At 48.3% G+C, this 19,012-nt stretch overlaps 1 protein-coding gene across 1 annotated transcript in view; it reads left to right on the forward strand.

Annotated features, from left to right (window-relative positions):
* Window positions 1–19,012, forward strand: part of LOC118236394 (tyrosine-protein kinase receptor UFO) — a 39,040-nt gene that overhangs the window by 7,975 nt on the left and 12,053 nt on the right. Inside the window, exons 2-10 of the mRNA XM_035434739.1 lie at window positions 259–466; window positions 1,040–1,140; window positions 2,874–3,056; window positions 5,369–5,449; window positions 5,635–5,750; window positions 9,123–9,318; window positions 16,963–17,102; window positions 17,365–17,509; window positions 18,090–18,110. Coding sequence (XP_035290630.1) covers window positions 259–466; window positions 1,040–1,140; window positions 2,874–3,056; window positions 5,369–5,449; window positions 5,635–5,750; window positions 9,123–9,318; window positions 16,963–17,102; window positions 17,365–17,509; window positions 18,090–18,110 — 1,191 coding nt within the window. The remainder of the gene's footprint in view (window positions 1–258; window positions 467–1,039; window positions 1,141–2,873; window positions 3,057–5,368; window positions 5,450–5,634; window positions 5,751–9,122; window positions 9,319–16,962; window positions 17,103–17,364; window positions 17,510–18,089; window positions 18,111–19,012) is intronic.

Below are 19,012 nucleotides of genomic sequence, written 5' to 3' on the forward strand. Positions count from 1 at the left end.
CCTGGGCAGGGTCGCGGGGGGTGCTAGAGCCCATCCCAGCGTGCATTGGACGAGAGGCAGGAATCTATTCATAATTTATTTACTTAAATTGTTTAAGTGATTCAGGTGCGTTTTTTCAAGGGCACAGCAGCAGCGTCTCACCTGAGATTTGAACCCGCAGCCTCTGTAAACTGATTATTGCTACGCCGCTGCCCTTGCGCGTGCTGTCCGGCTCTCTGTTCCTGGGTGTCAGACGTGTCCTCTCTCGACCTCCCCCAGGGACGCGTTTCATCCAGAGCCCGGGAAATGTGACCTCTTCCCTGGGGAAGCCGGTGCAGCTGCAGTGCACGCTGCAGGGGGGGGCGGGGGAAGAGGAGCCCCCGGACGTGGTGTGGCAGAGGGACGGCCAGCCCCTGGACTTCGCCGACACTAACCAGATGCAGGTGCCCGCCGTGGACGACGGCTGGCTGACCATCAGCGAGCTGAGGTGAGAGAGCTGGGGGTGGGGGGGCCGCAGGGGGTCTCCAAGGCAACGATTCCCACGGCCCTGACAGAGCAGGCCCTGCAAAAAATAATAATAAATAATAAAATACACAATAAAAATGTCCTAGATGACTTCAACTCTAACAGGGTCCATATGAGTCCAATAGGTACCATATGTACTCTGTAAGAGCTGATTTAACACTGAAAAGTTTACTGTGTAGGATTTTCTGGGGTGATGGGGTCCAAAGTGGGATCTTTTCATGGGCCCAGAATCCCTGGTGGCGCCCCTGCCTGGGATTTGGAGTCGTTGGGAAGGGAGGTCCTTAAGTGTCCCTGTCTGATGATGTAGTCAGTGCTTAAGTGTCCCTGTCTGATGATGTAGTCAGTGCTTAAGTGTCCCTGTCTGATGATGTAGTCAGTGCTTAAGTGTCCCTGTCTGATGATGTAGTCAGTGCTTAAGTGTCCCTGTCTGATGATGTAGTCAGTGCTTAAGTGTCCCTGTCTGATGATGAAGCGGATGCTTAAGTGTCCCTGTCTGATGATGAAGAGGGGTACTCCTTTCTTTTCGTCTCCGCAGGATCGAGGCGGTGCAACTTTCGGACATGGGGGGATACCGCTGCTCAGTCACAGAGGGGGGCCAGGAGACGGTGTCCCATCAGGGCCACATTCAGCTGGAGGGTGAGCACATTAAGCACATGGAATAAATCCACTGCATGTTTCTCATCTCAAATACAAGTGTAGTAACTACGCAATTCAATGCACTGCAGGCTAAAATCAATTACAGATATGAGAAATTAGTATGAGAAAAACGAGAATGAAAACTACGGAGAGAAATGTGGAATCATCCCAGGAAAACGTTGTGGGTAAATAAATTACATGAAAATTGGTACAAGAAAAAAAAAATCTTGAACTTGGTTTATTACACAGATTAGGGGTTATCACGGGGTAATGGCCAGATTTAGAACTGGTAGAGACCACGCGTTCATTCAGAAAACAGCTCCTGGGGTTAATATAGGAAGAACAGAGTCATTTCAGGAAACAAAATCATCAGTTCTTAGCGGGCGCATGATGGGGTATAGCAGGACGAAATTGTGGGTTATTGCAGGAGAAATTCGTGGGTTATTACAGGGGACAATCGTGGGTCATCACAGAATTAAGTTTAGGGTTATTACATGAAAGGATCATGGGTTATTTAAATCAAACATTATTCAGCTATATTTTTGAATCGTTTTGAATTGTTATGGGAATAATTAATGGATAATTACTGAAGATCTGATGTCATTGAAAGGATAAAGCCCCCTTTTAATCAGTATAGAGTGTATAAATCTGCTGATTGGCCACTCTCCTTGCATGACGACTCATAAGATTGCAGGAAATCACAACTTTCACACGTCAGCCCATATTTCATGCTCATTTTTTTTTCAGATACAATTTTACTCATTTTTTTTTGGAAAATACATTTAGCCTCCAAAATTTGACAATAGCTGCCTCTGCCTCGGTAATGACTGACTAGGGAATGAAATTAATAAAGAAAACGACTTCCTCCTGAAAATGAAAGCGCTTCACGACCGCAGTTGTGTCAGCGACTTGGCCCAATCGCGGTACGACTTAAACGCTTACAGACGCTGTGGGACTGTCAGTGACGCGGGCGGGCAAATCCAGAGAAATGAAATGAAATATGTGTGTATAATGCTAGTAGTATTTATACTGTAGTAAGGCTGGTTTCATTCAGGGGGTTGTGCATCTATTATCTGGTCTCTCTCTCTCTCTCAAATTCTTTTTTTCAAATTCAAAATGCTTTATTGGCGTGACATGTTGACATTCTGCCAAAGCATACTAATCAATCAAAAACAATAATGATGACAGAAATAACAACAACAGTAAAAATGAGGATAAAAATAACAGGCATAAAATGTATATTCGTATATAATAATTAGTATATAATATGAACAATAATTATAATACTAAAAGATATGCCTTTCCTCTCCAAGGAGGATTTGTAATAATGGTCTCTCTCTCTCTATCTCTCTCGCTCTCGCGCTCTCTCTCTCTCTCTGTCTCTCTCTCTCACGCGCTCTCTCTGTCTCTCTCTCTCTCACACGCTCTCTCTCTCTCTCTCTCTCTCTCTCTCTCTCTCTGTCTCTCTCTCTCACGTGCTCTCTTTCTCTCTCTCTCTCTCTCTCTCTCTCACGCGCTCTCTCTCTCTCTCTGTCTCTCTCTCTCACGTGCTCTCTTTCTCTCTCTCTCTCTCTCTCTCTCTCACGCGCTCTCTCTCTCTCTCTCTCTCTCTCTCACGCGCTCTCTCTCTCTGTCTCTCTCTCTCTCTCTCTCTCTCTCTCACGCGCTCTCTCTCTCTGTCTCTCTCTCTCTCTGTCTCTCTCTCTCTCTCTCTCTCTCTCTCTCTCTCTCAGGCCTCCCTCATTTCTCTATGGAGCCCTATGCCATGTCGGCGGTGGCCAATGTGAGCCTGAGTCTGCGCTGCGTGGCCCACGGGCCTCCAGAACCGGTGCGGGTCATCTGGCTGCAGGACGGGGCGCCACTCAACACCCTGAAGGACCCGGTGTCCCTGTCCCCCTCCACACTCAACATCACAGGTACTGAACATAGTGCAGTCTCCTACCTTAACACTCATAATCGCAGGTACTGAACTCAGCTCGCCTTAACACTTACAATCGCAGGTACTGAACGCAGCTTGCCTTAACACTTATAATCACAGATACTGAAATCAACACCACAGACACCAGTCCGCTATCTGAGCATAGCACTGAACACAGGGCATCTGTGCCACACACACTGACACACTGTGTCCTGAACACGTAACAGATCCCTTCCCTCTTTGCTCAGGTTTAACTGCCAGGCAAACACTGAACCCTTAACACCTAGTCAGTTCATCGGGACAGGACAATAAACTGTGGATCTCGGGTCTAGTCGGACCAGATGATTAGGGACGGAACTGGGTGCTACGCTGGGATCTGGAGGATTGCCCTCCTGCGCTTTTCGCGGATGACGGCGGTAACTCTGGCGTGTCCAAGAAAAACATTTGCGTAAGCCATCAGTCACGGTGCGCAGTTTGGGGGGGGAGCTCTGAGCTCTGCTGTATTCCCTAGGATTGTAAATCAAAGGCCGGGCTGTCCTGTTTCGCTCGTAGATGAAAATTTCATATGGGGCGTGGGGGCATGGGGAATCCTGTCTCCTCGTGTTGAGAGAGCACTTGTTTTTCGCTAAGTACAGTGGGTGTGCGTGCGGGCACAGGTTCGAAGCCATTACCCTTGGTTTCACTCTGGTTGCTTAGCGCCTGATGGACAGGCGTTCAGATTGCTGAGGAGGAGGAAGACTGAGGACCAGCTGTTGGCTGTGGGGGGGGGCTGCTGTTTCTGTAGGAAACATTGCGAACTGACACATTTTTCCCTGTTCAGAGCCCAGCCTCAGTGACTCAGGGAGGGGGGGGGGGAGGGTGGGGGTGGTAGGGGAGCAGGGTATGAGCTCGGGGGAGCTGCAGAGCCACAGTTCTGAGTCATCGCGGTGGGCTGACCAATGGCGCGCTGTGGGCACAGGGTCACAACCACTCACAAGCCCTTTTACACAGAGGGGGGCGTCCCTCCAGGCCTGCTTTGCCTCAATGCAGAACCTCAGAAAGTCCTGAGAGAGCCAGTAGGTGTGCGCTGGCTCACACATGCACAAACAGAGACGCGATTACTCACTCACATACACACAGACTCACATACACACACACACAAACATGTGCGCACGCACACACGTACACACACCAACACATGCATATATAAACAACAGGCACTCAATTACACACTCACACACACACACCCATGCACGCACCCACTCTGCCACGTCTGAGAACTAGAGCAATGAGACCCATATCCAGCCCTGGAACCTCTCAAAGTCACATGGATCACTAGTGTAGGAGGGAGGGGGGTGCTGCATGTGTGACGGTGATCATGTGACATGGATCACTAGTGTAGGAGGGATGGGGGGTGCTATATGTGTGACAGTGCCCATGTGACATGGATCACCAGTGTAGAAGGAGAGCGGCCGTTTGGGGGGGGGGGGGGTGCTATGTGTGACGTTACACATGTATGTCGCCGGGCCCCCATCGCTGTCCCCTCTCACGCCCCCTGGCTCGCTCTGGACCCCGACCTTTGACCCTGCTTCCTGTAGCGCTCACGAGCCAATTGGAGCATGCGCTGCCGCTGACTGCGGCCCGTGTAGCCGAGCGAGCCGCTCACAGTCAGCTGCGGATTCCCTGGCATGCGTGGACAATGCGCTGTGTGGGGATGTGTGTCAGCACTCACTCAGGGTGTGAGAACCAGGGACAGTACAGAATGCGTTTGCCTCATCTGTAGGCATTAGCACTCAGCTATGTGTGTGTGTGTGTGTGTGTGTGTGTGTGTGTGTGTGTCTGTCCCAGTTCAGTCACAGAAAGCAGAAGCAAGAGTGTGCTGCTCAGCTCTTTACAGACCAGATGAGAGAGTGCTTCCTGTGCCCACACACATATGCAAGCACACGCACTCACACGCACACACACGCACACACACACACTCACACACACACGCACACACACCCATACACACACTCACAAGCACTCACACACACACACACACACAAAACACTGCTCCATGCACACAATACCCGTAACACACAATAACCTTCGATTATCATTCATAATTAAAGTGCACACCTGTGTACACACACACACACCCTCCCCCCTCCCCCCTCCCCCCTCCCCCCCAGCCTCAGATCCAAATCCAGGAGCAGGGCTCCACCTGGAAGCCCTGCAGTGTTGCAGCTCTGAGATTTCACCCACTCTTTTCACTCCTTTTATGACCGGCCTCCCCGTCTCTCTCCCTCCCTCTCTCCCTCCCTCTCCCCCTCTCTCCCCCTCCTCCTCCAGGCCTCAACAGGACCAGCGCTTTCTCCTGCGAGGCCCACAACCGCAAGGGCGTGGCCACCTCGGCCTCCGGGACCGTGACAGGTGAGTGCGGGCGTGAGGCGTGGCACAGGTGGACGTGAGGCGCGGACGCACCGCGCCGCGGTTGAGAGAGTGTGTTCATTGCTCTCCTGGCCGAGGGGATTCGAACTTCAGCGCTAGGATATAACGGAGGTGCTGTAAATATAAAGGATTTGACCTTTTTGACTCCCTGTCTTCCTCTGTTGTAGTCATCCCAGACCAGCCGAAGGCAGTGCAGGCCGTGGAGGTCACCAACGCCAGTCTGCGCATCACCTGGGAGCCCGGCTTTGCAGGGGTGTACCCCATCAGAGTGTGCTCCATCCAGGTAAGACACGCCAGGAAAGTCCCAGGCTTAGGGGAGTAGACTGGGCCGAGCCCAAGGAAAGTACGTTCATCTTCAGGTTTCCACGACCGTTGCACCTGTCAAGGCCCTTTATTTAATCACATACACAGAAAGTGACAGGAATGGGTCAGCTAAACTTTAGTACTGCCATTGCCTGAAATCCTTTCTTTCATGAAAATTCTTCCTTACTTGTTTCCTTTTGTGCCCCTCTTCTCTCTTTAAGTACGGCCCACTCCCTCCCTCTCTCTTTACTCCTCACTCATGTTCTCACTCTCCCTCTCTCCCTCCATCTGCCCATTTCTTACTTTCCCCTCATGCTCTCTGTCCTTCTTTCTCTCTGTTTCTCTTGCTGTTTCTCCGACTCTTGGTATGTCTCTCTCCATGACACCCAGTGACAGTGCTGTGGATCGAATTTCACTCTGGGAAAGTTGCCTCTTGGACTTAACCTCAGTGTCACCGCACCCACGCCCCCCCCCCCCCACCAACCCAGCCCCCCCCCCCCCCACCAACCCAGCCCCCCCCCCCCCCCCACCCCACCATGTCTCGCTACGATGAACCAGCTCGACACGCCCTCTGCGATTTGCCACCTGAAACCCTCCCTCCCGTGGTCGGCCCCACCCCTGAAGGTCTGTTTCTAATAAACTCTGCGCTCACCCGCCTGCCCCCCTCCCCCTCGTCCCGCGCCCCTCGTACCGAACCCCACAGAGTTCACATCCCCAGCTCTCAAACAGGCCTGCTGGAAAGGGGGGGGGGGGGGGACCCGCGTCTCCAAACGACAAAGGCAATCAAAAGACACAGCGCATGAACTCTGGTTCTGTTGCGCTAGCTCTAAAGCTCTGTAAGAGGAGACGCTAGTTAGCGGTAGCGCGGTCTGGCATTCTCATGCAGGGCTAAGCAGGCAAAGAGGCTGAAGCTACGCTCAGACAGGGCTTAACTGAGGAAAGCTAAAGGGTGGAAACTGTGAGTAGAAATAACAAACAAGGGAAAGCAAGATGGAGGGAGAGCAGGGAGGGGACAGCAGGTATTGGGTGAGTCAGAAAGCACGGGAGTGGCTCACACAGCTGAACCGCCGGCGCTCCTGCAGCTTGCTGGGGGGACGTGCGGATGCTGGTTCAGTGTGACTCTGTGCTCAGGTATTACCCAGCACTGCAGGCTCACCCAGCCAGAACACACACACACACACACACCTACGCTCACACACACTCACACACACACACACACTCACACACACACACACACACACACACACACTCACACACACACACCTACGCTCACACACACACACACACACACACACACACACACACACACACACACACACACCTACGCTCACACACACTCACACATACACTCACACACACACACACGCTCACACACACTCTCTCACACACACACACACACACACCTACGCTCACACACTCACACACACACACACACGCTCACACACACTCTCTCTCACACACACACACACACCTACACTCACACACACACACCTACGCTCACACACACACACACACACACACACGCACACACATACGCTCACACACATTCACACGCGCACACACACACTCATACACACACACACACACACACACACATATGCTCACACACACACACACACAAACACACAGATACACTCACACACACATACGCTCACACACACTCACACACACACACACACATATGCTCACACACACTCACTCACACACACACACACACACACACACACACATACATACTCACATCACACACATATGCACTCACGCATGTGCACACATACACATATAGTCATGCAAACACACACACACAAATACACTCACACATTGTTCCTGTGCTATTTTTGAGTACTTAGGGAAGTTACGTTTTTTCCCCTGCTGGACTGAACTGCACGCATCCACTCTAATGCGAAGGTATTGAGAGAACTGAAGGTGTCCTAACAGGGGAAGCGAAACAGAAGAATGACGAGGTGCTACGGAATTCGAAGAAAAACTGCATGGTGGGGAACCCCTTCGTCCCTCCCCCATCCTTCTCTCCATCTCTGTGGGTCAGAACATCCTGCCTCTGCTGGGCCCTGGGTGAAAAGAGAAAGAAAGATTATCAGAAAAGAGAAGTGAAACCGATCGCTTCTACTGGGGTTAAGTCTCAGAGTCAGTGATTGGGAGGTCACTGAGGGAACAGTGATCACAGTTACCATAGCACGGACCACAACCTGTCAGTCATTCTACCAGTGAATCTTCACCATTTCCCTCTATGTGGCTACTTCCACTCCCAAAACTCACTCTATCTCTCTTTTTCTTTCTGCCTTTTCCTCTTTCTCTCGTTCTCATTTTCTCATGTCTTTCTCTGTTCCCTCTTCTCCTTCCCCACCACCCGTTTTCTCTCTTCTTTCAGCTACTTTGTTTTGTTTTGAATTGCCATTGTAAGCGGACATGGAACAACTCACCCCCCCCCCCCCCCCGCCCCACTCCACCCCATTCTACCTCTGGTCAAGGTCACCAAAAATGGTGGATTTCCTAGATTATGCTTAATCAGGGTCAGTGATCTTTTCCTTGTATATCACAGACACGCTCACAGGCACAGATTATATTGACTGCCTTTTGTTTGCGTTGTGAATCTGATCAGCTTTGCTCATGCTGTAATGGACAACTATGGTTGATCTCTGAAACTAATACCTACTACAGAAATGAGTCCTGCTTTTACCTTTATAGTAGGCACAGCCTTACAAAAATTGAATATATTAAAATATATTATGCTGAACATACATGTGCCATATTTAAAATATATATTTTACAGCAGTATATTTTATACTGCAATGTCTGCTAACAACAAAAATGTGTAATGTCTATATATATGAAATTAATTCCATTTCTGTATAGGTATCTAATTGGAGGATAACATAAGCATTATATTTCCCAATATTATAAAGCTATTAATACGCGCATACCAGTGGTTGATGGTTCCTGAGAAGCTTAATGCTATAGTGTTCTGTATGCCTCTTAACATACCAAACTTACAAAGAGGTAAATGCATTTCTGCTTTCAGGTCCTTACTAAAGCTAGGCAAGAATGTTAATTGGATAAAATCTTCTCATTATTTTTAAGTAGCAAAAATGTTTTGCATATAGTACTACTGTCTTCAGAACCACTACATCACTACAGAAGCTGGTTTGATTTGAAAAAGAGAACATAAACTTAATTTATCAACCTTTCATTTAGCAGTTGCATAAACTTATTAATTATCTTTGGCAAAAATCACAATTACCTGTTGTCAAAAATAGAAAACGGGGAGATGTGTTACATTTATTATTGAAAATAACAGCAGTGTCCTCTTCACATTTTTATCCCTTTGGTGCAGGCCACGCCCTCCAATGCTGACCTCAGCATGGTATCCAGTCACATGATCCACAACCAGAACATCAACGTGCCGCCCGCCAGCCACCTGATCCCGGACCTGGAGCCCTTCAGCTCTTACCACGTGCGCGTGGCCTGCCGCAGCAGCCAGGGCGCCTCCTCCTGGACACCCTGGGTACTGCTGCACACCGCCGAAGGAGGTAGGCCCCGCCCACATTCGCCTCCTCCATTTCGCCGCAGAAAGGCTGTGGCATCTCCTCACCGGAACTGTTTGCAATGCGTTACGGTCCGTTAACACTTCCTTGTTGGCATTTAGCATTAGCTTGCGTTAAAACTGAAGTATCATCACTGTCTCTAGTCTCAAGATGGGCCAATCTTTCCGGCTGGGCCTGTCTGTAGTGGTGGCTTGAGTTTCTAATTATAAGTTGTTGTTTTATGGCCGAATGCAGTGAGCTGGGACCTGTTCATTTAGAAAAGAACATTGTGCCCCGAGGTTTCTGTCTGGTTAAGCGCACACGTCGAGCAAATTTTTTTGCACACTCGATCGCCAATCTCGTTTTGACTTGGTCCGCACAGGAAAGGAGCGCAGATGGCAGAACTTTCTGGTGCCATTTTGGCTCTGTGCTTGAAGGGAACAGAGAGAGGGGTTAAGCAGAGCTAAAGCACCTACTCTACAGGCAGGGGGAGAGAGAGGGGGAGGGTCTGGTGAAAGGGGCGCTGAGCAGGAGGGGCGGGAAACCGAGCGGCTTCCCGGAGTGCGTTGGCGAGGCTGGCACGCCGTTTGGCGTCCCGTCCGGAGCGCCGCGCCGCGTCTCGCATTGGGTCCGGGGGGGGGGGGGGGGGGGGGGGGAGGAGGTGGGGCCGGTTTCCGTGCCAACTCATGCTTTCCATGACCTGGGACTGAGCCACGTTTGTGGGGAACGGGAATAAACCGAGCAGAAAGAAATGAAAAGAAGAAAGTAAGAAAGAAAGAAAGAGAGAAGAGAGGCTGAGGAAGAAGTGGGCAAAAGTGCAGGCGGTGGGGTTAGGAGGGAGGGAGAAGTTCCATGTCTGCTTGCACCACCGCCATTTCCTAATGTTTTTTTTTAACGGAACAGAGTAACTGAGGAAGAAGAGACCAAAGTGAGGTGGAAAAGGAGGAGAGGAGGTAGAGAAAGGAGAGCGAGAGGGGCTTCAGAGGGAAAAAGAGAGAGAGAGAGAGAGAAATACGGCAGGGGACAGCTTTGGCAGGTCGTACGCCCCACGCCACTGGCCTCCAGCGTAGTTTGGATAAGAAAATGAGGTAGGGAAGAAGGGATGGGAGGGGAGATGTTTAGGCAATGAGAAAGAGAGAGAGCTGGGGGGATGGAAAGAGTGAGAAGCAGAGACAGAGAGAGGGAGAGAGAGAGAGGGAGAAAAAGAGAGAAAAACAGAGAGAGAGTGAGTTGGAAGGGTGGAATAATGAAATATTGATGACTCCTGAGCCATATTTTCCATGTACGTGTTGCTGTGGTCACACAGACACACTGCACTTTGACTGAGCCTCTGCATGTTTGTCATGCCCCTTAGTCTGCAATATCCCTGTAGACTGACTCCCAGATGTGTGTGTGTGTGAGAGAGAGAGAGAGAGAGAGAGAGAGTGTGTGTGTATGTTTGTGTGTCTGTGTGTGTATGTGTCTGTGTTTTGTGTGTGTGTGAGCGCATGTGTGTGTATGTGCGTACGTGTGTGTGTTTAGTGTGCGTGTGTGTGTATCTGCGTATATGTATGTGTGTGTGTGTGTGTGTGTGTGTGTGTGTGTGTGTGTGTGTGTATACACAGTCCCTCAGTTCCCAATGGGAAATCACTGATGTCACAGTTAGACACAGTTATCTGATTTTACCAGTGCATTTTGGGTAAAGAGCTAAGCTAAGATTTCACCCTGCAGGGCTTCTGCTACCAAAAAACTGTCACTCATGTATCAGACACTGAACGCTCGGAAGAAAAAAGATAAAAGCCACCCGTCATTGGGATAGACCAGAAAATGTGTTTTGGATTATGGTTTATTATTACAAAGAGGCCTGCGATGCAGAATTTAACCACTAATCGAATGAACCTGCCTATGACAAACTGTGCCTTATTACTAGCTGACTATGAACGGTATCTGTTTCCATTTGACTAGTCAGCACTTCCCTGACAGATGTGTGCTGTGTGATATCTGTGGGACCTGCTTACGCAGTACATTCAGGGCGACAGTGAAATAAGCCCTGACAGTTAAATTATGATTTATTAAATTACATGCTAATGACAGCGGCAATAAGGAATCTGGGAGAGATGCAAGTTCCACTAATCTGATACTGCAACTGCTTTAAACCTAGAGTTGTATGTATGGTAATGACGTGAATGCATTATCAAGTTAGCAATCAGGTGTTGGTGTATGTTAAAGAAAAAAAAGCATGCTTTGTTCCGTGTATTTTTATATTTTCTATGGGGCAACATAGCTCAGGAGGTAAGACCGATTGTCTGGCAGTCGGAGGGTTGCCGGTTCATACCCCGCCCTGGGCGTGTCGAAGTGTCCTTGAGCAAGACACCTAACCCCTAACCCCTAACTGCTCTGGCGAATGAGAGGCATCAATTGTAAAGCGCTTTGGATAAAAGCGCTATATAAATGCAGTCCATTTACCATTTACCATTTACCATATTGATTGCTTCCAATACGGTTTTGGTTATGAATGATTTTCATTTGTCATACATTCAACATATTCATATTTGCTAATATCAAAATGTAATATCATGTTTTAACAATAACTGAAGTTATGTTAATTGAGATTGATCACTTAGATAATTCTAAATCAAAATTTTTAATTCATTATTGTTTTTAACATACTGTAAAAGGAAAAATGTCATTTTTGTTTTTGATTTAATAGTGCTAAAATGTTGTTGTTTTAGGGAGGGATCGTTTTTCAATAAAATTCTAAGAGCACTCAAACATTTTAAATCTTTATCTTAAAACAGTTATTATCATATTATAATCATAATAAATGTGTTATATGTACAGCAGCTTACAGTGTAGTAGGGTAATTTTGGACATGGTTTTGAAATTCTAATTTTCCGTCATGAAAAATACAAGGGTACAATTTCATGATGAAGGATAATTTAAAACATTGCCTGTCACCACGACGGCTTAAATTTCCAGAAACCCGCTACGTTGGCCCAGTACTCCTCCGTTTTGTTTGAAAGCGTCCATTTTGAAACGCCTTCATCTGAATCATATCTCACACCGAAAGTTAGGGAAATCAGAAATGTACCGCTGACTGCTACATCCTCTAATAAAAGTCTTACGTACACTTTTTATCCTCAAATGTAGACTGGCAGAGGGAAGCGAAAGGCGGGAAACGTGCGTGAGGAGTGAATGAGGAAGTGAATGAGGAAACTGGCGGGGGGGGTTGTGAGATGTGTGTGCGAACGCGTGTGTCCAGCGAGCGGAGGACGCCGGTACAGGATGAGAGCCCCTGAAGTGGTTTCATTCACAGTGTGATCTAATCTGCCTTTACCGTGTCAGTCTGCGCCAGACCTGGGTCAAATACGTGTTTGCTTTGGACTCAAATACTCTTCTGTGCTCTGTTGATCTTGCCTGGTGTAATTGAGCCTGCCAGTATGACCAGAAGGCGGGGTTTGCTTACTTTTTGAGAGTATTTAATTGGTTCAAATACAACAGACGAGATCAGTAAAGCGTAGAAAAGTATTTGAATCCAAAACAAATACGTAGTTGACCCAGGTCTGGTCTGTTCACAAACAGACAGGTCTCTCTCTGTCAGATTAGCACTCTCCTGTTGGAGTTTATCACTTCTGATAGGTTCCCAGTTTTGTTTAGTATACATATATATATATATATTATATGTAGTGTACAGTGTTTCCGTTTCTGCCATTACTGTGTCTGTAGTTTGCATGCCTTGTGGCTAGCCCCTCTGTAGTGTGTCTCAGTATAACACCTCTAGTGTCTGCGGCAAAGATGTCACATTCCTATGCTAAATGGCTGCGAGGGTTCCCAGGGAGGGACAAGACCATTTGTCTCCGGCCCGCCACTTAACTCAACCTTTTGATATGTATGACTGCAAAACTGTATATCCAGACACCACACAGCGTGATGGGCAGAGATTCTCTCGATTGTGCTGGGTCTGTCTCTCCCTTGCGCATTGAATTAAACATCAAATCCTCTGAGGAAACTTTGTCAGCGTGTTCTTCATCGTCCTGCATTTGACTCCACGAATAAGGGCAGAATATCCTAACACTTCCTACAGCTTTAATATCCCTGACAGTGACCCGCTGTGCCTTGTTCACTATCTCAAATACAGACCACCCTGGCCCTCCGTAGATGAGCTCATTCACAAGTGGCCAAGTCTCTCAGTTTAAGTCAGAATGGCTTGCTTCATTGCTCTTTTGCACCCCTCCTCTCTAGATCACAGCCCTCTACCTCTCTTTTTTCCCTTCTTCTGTCCTGGATATTCCACAAATCCTAAAGCATTGGCCTTGGAATGTGTTTCCTGTTGCCCCAATATAGCACCCCCCCCCCCAATCCCCTGGACACCCCACCTCCATCCGACGCGACTCGCCGTCCCTCACAATACATCCCCTCCTCTCCCACCTCTCGCCTTTTCGTCTCTCTCTGCATCCCCTCATCTGTTTTCCGGCTAGCTGTCCCTCCCTCTCCCGACCCCAGATGACCTCCGATTTCACCCTCTCTTTCCGAAAAAAGAGAGGGAACAGAGCCGAGCACTGTGGGAAAAGATAGCGCCGGTCTGAGAGAGGGAAAGCTGGCCTGGGATGACAGGGTTTTAAACGGATGGTTGGCGGGGTGGGGGGTGGTTGAAAAGGGTTAAAAAACAAAATATCCCTTTAAAAATTATTTTTGCTAAATTCCCAGACTCCACTGTCCCAGAGGGAGGGAGAGGGACACACCCCTAAGCCCGCCCCTCGTCCCACAGCGAAAGCCTCAAATTCCCAACGACACAGCAGCCCCAAAGCCTCCCAAAATCCTCTTTCCTCTTCTGGCGGAGGTTATAAATACTACTGCTGTATGATTAAAACATCAGAAGAGCCAACCCTTTACTTCACTCTAATAAATCACTCTAATCAGTGCCTCAGCCCTGTCTTCATGCAGAACGCCTTGTTTTACACGCTTGTCCTGCTGTTTGGAAATGTGTAGTGCCACTGCAATTGTTTTATTGTGTGTACATGTGTGTCTGTATGTATGTGTATGTGTGTGTCCGTATCTGCTTTGGTATGCGTATTTATGGATGTGTGTCTGAACGTGTACAAGCATTAACTGCTCAACTGAACTGATGGAAGTGTGTATCAATGTCCTTGTCCATTTGTGTGTTTGATGCCATGGCATTTAGTATGAGTGTGAGAGAAATATTCGTGTATTTCATGGGAACAAAACAGTAGTATTCACTTTCAAATAGTTTTTTCTTCAAATACAGTATTTTTTTTTCCTTAAAATTGCAATTCAGCCCAAGCTGAAATTTAATATGTATTTTAGGCTGAGGTGGAAAGTTTGGGTTCAGTAAAAGTAAAAGTACTCCTCCGTAATTTGTTCCAGTCGACTGGATTTGCTAATTAGCACGATTCCTTGGCCGGGAGGGAGAACTAATGAGAGAAATCAGCTGGCTGAGTTCATGGGTGCAAGAGGCACACGCCAGGACTTTTACTTTCTGGCCCCCTGGACTTTTACTTTCCACGTCGGATTTTAGGCGATCGTTTTCGGGGAAACTGCCGGTAAAGGCAAAAAGAAAAACAAAGAAGCTTACTGGGATCTGAATCCGGCTTCAGTACTTGCCCACGTGGTGGAATTGACTCAATCTCAAGCTCAAATGGAACATAAACACTGGAATGTATTTTTAGATTAAAAAAAAAAAAATACTGTTATTGTGTAGAAACAGTCTTTCCTGGCCTGTTTCAGGGGTGCTGTGATCTACCTTTTCTGCGTCGCTAGCTTTTCGCTGTTCTGACAGAGCTCAGAGGCACTCTGAGCTTTTTTAAGCCGTGAAACCAGCACTTTTTCCCCCTCAAACCAGCACTTTCCCCCCAAACCAGCACTTCCCGCCCCCCCTTCCCCCTACCCCCGTGCAAAATGCACCTCCTCCATTTCTAACCCCAAGTGTTTTTTTTTTTTCCACCAATGCTTTCGTTCTCCAAAACTACGAACATAAATATGTCCTTTCCCCTCTGCCTTCCTTTGCCGAGCATCTCTGCTTCTGTTTGAACCATCAGTGGGGGAGGGTGACAGAAAGAAGGGGGGGGGGGGCGGGGGGGATGGAGAGCGGTGCAGAGATGGAGGGATGGAGAGGGGGGGGGGGAGGGAGGGTAATTGTTTGTGTTTTTGTTGGCTGGGAGGGAGTCGGAGTCGGAGCCACATGTGGAAACGATCAGGGGAGAAACACTTCCTGATAACATCATCAGAGGGTTCAGGGCAGCGGCGAAACTGGGGAACAGCGACAGAATGAGCGAGCGGGCGAGAGAGAGAGAGAGAGAGAGAGAGAGAGCGAGCCAGAGAGAGAGAGAGAGAGAGAGAGAGCCAGGAATTTCTGACAGAAAGGAATCATGCCATTCCTCACAGAGCGACAGAGAGGCACAAACCGACTGCTGTGTTTTCACTTATTATTCACTAAGTGTGACCATTTGCACTCTCACAGGTAGGAGTGGTGGCCATAGCAACTCAACAATAGTAAGAAACACTTTGCTCAGATTTCTGCCGTCACTAAAATGCAGGGATTTCTAGCCGTGCGCTGAAGTCAACAAACGCCCACACGTTTTTGGCGTGATTATCATGGTGGTTTTTTTCGCAAATTTGCGTGGTGTGGAGCTGGTTTTCTGTTCTTCCTTTTTTTTTGCTGTCAGTGGTGTTTTTGGTCTTTGGTCTAGTGAGTGAACGAGTGAGTAAGTAAGTGTGTGTGTGTGAGAGAGAAAGAGAGGATGGAAGAAAGAGTGAGGGGGTGAGTGAGGGAGTGAGAAAGAGGTTGAGTGAGGGACAGATAGAGAGAGAGAGTGGGAGAGAGAGAGAGAGAGAGAGAGAGGATGGAAAAAAGAGTGAGGGGTGAGTGAGGGAGTGAGAAAGAGGTTGAGTGAGGGACAGATAGAGAGAGAGAGTGGGAGAGAGAGAGAGAGAGAGAGGATGGAAAAAAGAGTGAGGGGTGAGTGAGGGAGTGAGAAAGAGGTTGAGTGAGGGACAGAGAGAGAGAGAGAGTGGGAGAGAGAGAGAGAGAGAGGATGGAAAAAAGAGTGAGGGGTGAGTGAGGGAGTGAGAAAGAGGTTGAGTGAGGGACAGAGAGAGAGAGAGAGATAGAGAGGGAGGGGTGAGTCAGTGAGAGAGCCAAACGTGTTGTGTGGATGCTCCGTGACGCGTTGAATTCTGTGGCCCCCAAACATTTCCACACTTCTGACTCACTGAGAGAGACTCATCAGATTCTCCACATTTTCGGACGCCCCTCCTCCCGCTCCCCCGTCTCAGCTGTCCAGCTGTCCCTTGCTGCCCCTCTATCTCCCCAAATCTCGGTCCTGTCACAGGCACATCCATCAGGCCTGCCCCCCCTCTGGGCCCCATTCGCCCGCATACCAAACCAGGACAGGCCGTGTTTTTTGTGCTCAAACTGTCTCATACCATGTTTGGGCTATTTCAGCAGCTAAAAATGACATACCTCGCTCTGCGGCCTCATGACAAGAGGGCCCAGTCCTGACACCAGAAGGTTGCCAGTTCAAGTCCATATTCAGGTTTCTCTAGAGAGGAGAGATGTAAGGCAGAGTACAGGATTGTGCTGTTACACCAGGTTGTTAAACAGTGTTTTGTGCGTACCTACTGCTATATAACGGTTTCCGTGGTGTTTTTCAGTTCCAGAGTCGGCTCCGGAGAACATAAGTGCGGTGGCCAATGGGACGGAGGTGACAGTTAGCTGGACTCCGCCTTTAGGAAGACTCAATGGGCGCCTGCTTGGATACAAACTGGAATACAGCACCCCCAACATCACTCAGGTAACACACACACATACTCACACACATACGCAGGCCTGCACATGCACTCACACACACACACACACACACACACACATGCGTAAGCCTATACTGTTTTCATTTTGATATTCCAGTTACCTCACTGTTTTGGTTTGAACTCACTCTGTGAAAAGAGAATCATTCTAATATATGTGAGATATCTATGCTAGTGAATGTAAGCATCCACAGGTTTTATTGCCAAAGGGGCAAATGTTTCAGAATCTCCTGTGTTTCTCTGACGCAGACTGTGCTGGATGCAGGGCCGTCCACTGAGCTGTCCGTCAACCTGTCTGAGCCCCTGTCCAATGTGACTCTCCGGGTTTGTGCTTACACGGGGGCGGGGCCAGGACCCTGGAGCCCCGCCCACATTCTCACTCTTGTACCGTCAGGTGAGTGTGGGGAGCGTGGATAGAGGAAGAGAGAATGAAGAAAACAGGGAATATGGAATGAGAGAGAGTGAGAGAAAGAGGGGTATAAGTATGAAGTGATTGGAAGGTGAGTGTAACAAGAGAGAGAGGAGTATGGGGTGCGAAGAGAATGAGTATGAGAGAGAAAGAGTGGAGCGTGAAAAAAGAGGATTGTTGAGAGATGGGGGATGAGTGTAAAGTGAGAAGGATGAATATGGAGAGGGAGGGGATGAGTATGGAGTGACTAGGGGGAAGTGTAGAGAGAGAGGGAGAGAGTATATGAAGATGGAGAAGATTCTTGATGGGAGTGAGAGTGGAGAGATTTAGACAGAGAGAGATGGTCAATATGAGGAAAGGAAGCTTAGCATGAAGTGAGAGCAGGATGAGTGTGGAAAGAGAGAGAGGGAATATAAGGAAAGTGAGGGGATGGAGATGGGGGATGGAAAGGGGGATTAAAGGGGGGAAGTATGTGAGCGGTGGAAAGAAGGTTGTGTGGAGGAAAAGTAAAAAAGGTTTTAGCTCAGATTGCAACAATAATAGCCTGTTCTTTTCCATTCTACAGTGTCGGGGCCTCAGTCCAGAGGTACGAACGTAATGTATATACTCTAAATGCACACACACACACTCTCACACACACACACAGACCCACACACACACACACACACACGCACACACAGACCCACACGCACACATGTGAACGCTCAGTTTCAAAAGCTTGCTCAAGACTGACAGGGGAAGTGATCTGACACCAGATTTCTGGCTTCAAATGAAGTCCTTCTCATTTTTATTCTTGAAGAAGTGTCTCGGCGCATGTGACGTGCCTGAACGTTTCCTGAAATAAGACCAGGGAGAAAGAACAGAGGGGAAGGAGGCAGTCATTTTTTTGGAAAAGACGTGTCATAAATATTTATACAAAACAGCAGTGGCACATCTCTGGCTGCTTAGTCTGAAGTCACTACTCAAAAAGCCAGAAGCAACATGGACTGCTACTGAAAACACTGTCGACCACCAAGAGTGAGGGGGCATGGGAGACAAGCAAAAAAGGAAAGAAAGAGGAGAGAAGAGTAAGAGAGAAAGTGAGGGAGAAATAGATAGAGGGAGAGAGTGAGTGGCAGCACTGAGAGGAGAGACACAGAAAGAATGAGAGAGAGACACAGGAACTTCAGCGTGGAATCTGAGAAATAAGATCAGGATATAGATGAGGCTGAGAGGTCTTAATAAGGGATGGAGAGAGAGAGAGAGAGAGAGAGAGAGAGAGAGAGTGAATGAGTTAGTGTGTAATAGTGACACGCCCAACAGCACATCTGGACTGCTGAGGTCATCCACTCCTTTAATACAATAATAACACAGAGATCGCAAAAACATATTACAGAAACTATATTTCTCTGCCACGTGCTAGTCTCATACATACATATGCACACGTGCACACACAAGCACATGTGCGGACACACACACACAGACACACACACACACATACACGCGCAC

The sequence above is a fragment of the Anguilla anguilla genome, chromosome 9, assembly GCF_013347855.1.
Source record: "Anguilla anguilla isolate fAngAng1 chromosome 9, fAngAng1.pri, whole genome shotgun sequence".
Lineage (NCBI taxonomy): Eukaryota > Metazoa > Chordata > Actinopteri > Anguilliformes > Anguillidae > Anguilla > Anguilla anguilla.